Source organism: Frankliniella occidentalis, unplaced genomic scaffold, assembly GCF_000697945.3.
Source record: "Frankliniella occidentalis isolate FOCC.00 unplaced genomic scaffold, Focc_3.1 Scaffold5302, whole genome shotgun sequence".
NCBI classification, from domain to species: Eukaryota; Metazoa; Arthropoda; class Insecta; order Thysanoptera; family Thripidae; genus Frankliniella; species Frankliniella occidentalis.
The window spans coordinates 1-2,861 of NW_026272344.1; the positions used below are offsets into that span (position 1 = coordinate 1).

Here is a 2,861-nt window from a genome sequence, read left to right on the forward strand (position 1 = left end):
GGGGCGGGAGAGGGGCGGAAGAGGGGCGGAAGAGGGGCGGGAGAGGGGCGGGAGAGGGGCATAAAAAAGAACAGGAGATGGGCAGCAGAAGACTGCTGGAAAGAGACAGTTGGGAGAGGGACAGCGGGAAACTGCAGAAGTGGAGCGAGCAAGGGCAGGAAGAGTCAGGCAGCAGGAAGCAGCAGGAGCGCCACAGCAGTGGAGAAACAGGAGAGGGAGCACTGACAGAGCAAGGGCAGAGGCAGGCAGCAGGAGAGAGACAGGGGAGAGGGAGCAGGAGACAGTAAGAGAAGCACAGCAGGGGAGACAAAGCGAGGGAGGCACAGAGGCACAGCAAGACAGAGGCACAGCATGAGAGAGACACAGCATGAGACACAGCATGAGAGAGACACAGCATGAGAGAGAGACAAAGCACGACAGATACAAAGGACGAGAGACACTGTACGAGAGACACCGCAGGAAACTGCACAAGGGGAGCGAGCAAGGGCAGGAGTAAGGAGACTGGCAGCAAGATAGATGATGCAAGCGCAGACGAAGGTAAGGCAGGAGAGACGGGAGCGAGCAAGGGCAGAAGAAAACGGCATTTTGTGTCAGCAGAGGAGGAAAGCAGAAACGAGAAAGATGGGTTGTGGAAAAGCTTAAGCCAAGAAATATGTACCTTGATTAAGCTCTTTCTTGTACTTTTTTAATAGCACTTTGGTCAACTTGTCCTTTATGTCTTTCTTGGCAATTGTCAAGGTCTTTCTCTCAAATGACTCCCATTTATCAAAAAGCCTCGTCTCTCGACCATTCCATAGGAGATTGAAGTCCTCAAGTAACTGCAAGAAAGATTCCAAAATAAGTTGAGGAAAACAAACATGAAAGTAAAAACGTAACAGTAAAAGTGCCCAAATTACGAAAACACTTACCAGTTCGTGGCCTGAGTTGTGCTCCAGAATTGCCCACTCGTTTAGGTAAGAGTTGATGTACGCCTCGCCACTATGAATGAACAAGGTGCGAAATCGGAGAGGAGCTGTTAACCTCCACTTTTCCAAAACTGTAGGCCAAGGAGTACGCCCCCTCTGTAGCCAAACTTTGGCTCCTTTGATTTCTTCCGTAACAGCTACGCAAACAAAAAGAACAAGGAAAATTACGAAACGTTTTGAAGAAACCCAGAGAGAATCGTAAAAGAACTTACGTTTGGCTATAATTGTTTGTAGAGAGCTCTTTTGTGGACGTGCAGAACTTGAAGTTGGCCTACCAGATAGGCCTGCAACTCGCAAATTCCTTTGCTTGCTCTGCTCGTTTCGGACTTTAATAGGAATCTTTCCTTTCGGGTGTGTCTGATGTTTGCCCTCCGTTTTAGGTTCAATATACCACGTTTCCTGGAAAAATTAGAAATAAGTTTAATTAGATCAGTACAGTTCGGTAGAATGTGCAAAAAGTCATCGCGTATCATTTGTAATCCATGTTTAGATTTCTTACCTCACTTTCTTTTGGAAAAATTGCTTTAAGCTTTTTAGAAATCTCAGGGAAGAGGCGATGATCTCCTGGATTTTGCATTTCCTTTAGGATGAAATTCTTTACGATACCAGCACACAACTCATTGCGTTGATGTTCACTGAGCCCCGGTTCATCAGTCTCATCTTCATGGTCCTCAGCACTGTTGTAAATGTGCACTGCATGCTCATAACTCAGTAAAATCTCTTTGCACGTGCAGTCATTTTCAAATAGCTTTCGAAGGTCCTACAAAAAAAAGCTAAAGTTTCAGAAACCCAGGGCATACCTAATAGAAACACACAAAACGAAATCTTAAAACAAAATTACCAATTGCTCAACAAGAGTTCTATCAGATACGGCCTTGAGCTTCTTTTGGGTGGCGCTTAGCAGTGAGGCATTGCGTTTCCTCTTCTCCAAAGCCTGAGAAGTGCTCGTGCCTGGCGTTTCGTCGCTGTGACCATGAGAAGACTGAGAAGCTGCACATTCACTCACAACTATTCCAGTGTCAGCGGAGTTTGCTCGACTGCTAATCTGTGCCTGTAGTGTAAACACGAAAAAAAAAATGGATAAGAATATCACAATGCAGTAAAGAGTTCCTGAGTCGGAAAGGTCCTCACTTCTTTGTACTCCTTGATGCGGGCAAGGAGATCAACTTGCTCCCCAAAGAACGTGGTCAGATTATGTACATTATCAGATGTCAGTAACAGCAATCTTTCAAATGTAAACTTGCGGTCTGCAAAAAAGCAAGGTGATTAGATCCAGGAACAGAGTCGCAGTGACTTTTACAGTAAGTGGGGTAGTTATCAAACGTAAATGGACCTAGCGCTCGAAAAAAAAGAAGGGCGGGAGGTGGGAAGGGGGAAGCGGGGAAATAAAAGGAGAAGCAACAACAACGAGGGTCACAAGCACAAGAGACGAGATGAAGTTCAGGACGAACGGGTCCTCTGCCTTGCCGTGCACAGTACCGGGCGCCACCTTCACACAGGACAGTGAGTGAAGTTGCCTACGCGCCGGGCGCTGGAAGCCGGCCCCCTCCACCGCTCGCGCCGCTAGAGTCTCTCCGGTGGGGAGTAGCGCAGATGGAACAGGAGGCTTCCAAATGGGGGTGGGGGAGAGGGGCGTATCCGCGCCCACCCCGCGGCCTTCGCGCTAGCCCACCCGAGAGACTCATGCGGCGGGAGCAATGGAGGGGGCCGGCTTCCAGCGCCTGACGCGTAGGCAACATTGCGCATTCTCCTATGTTTAGGTGGACATCCTGTACAGGTGGAGGGCGCAAGGGGGAGAAGAGACGCGACGAAGATGCGTTCACCAACGACGAGATAAACTGCGCGTCAAAGGGGTTCTGTGCCGCGCTGTGCACCGGATAGGGGGAGGGGGAAGGG

At 49.0% G+C, this 2,861-nt stretch overlaps 1 protein-coding gene across 1 annotated transcript; it reads right to left on the minus strand.

The window, feature by feature from the left end:
• Positions 1-658: 658 nt before the first annotated feature.
• LOC113217047 (uncharacterized) lies at positions 659-2,417 on the minus strand (the record flags this gene model as incomplete). The annotated part of the gene is made up of 6 exons (XM_052276978.1): positions 2,097-2,417; positions 1,807-2,016; positions 1,465-1,725; positions 1,178-1,364; positions 909-1,102; positions 659-818 (listed from the first exon to the last, which is right to left on the minus strand). Coding segments are annotated over exons 3-6 (619 nt in total), but the record flags the coding sequence as incomplete, so codon positions are not given.
• Positions 2,418-2,861: the final 444 nt, after the last annotated feature.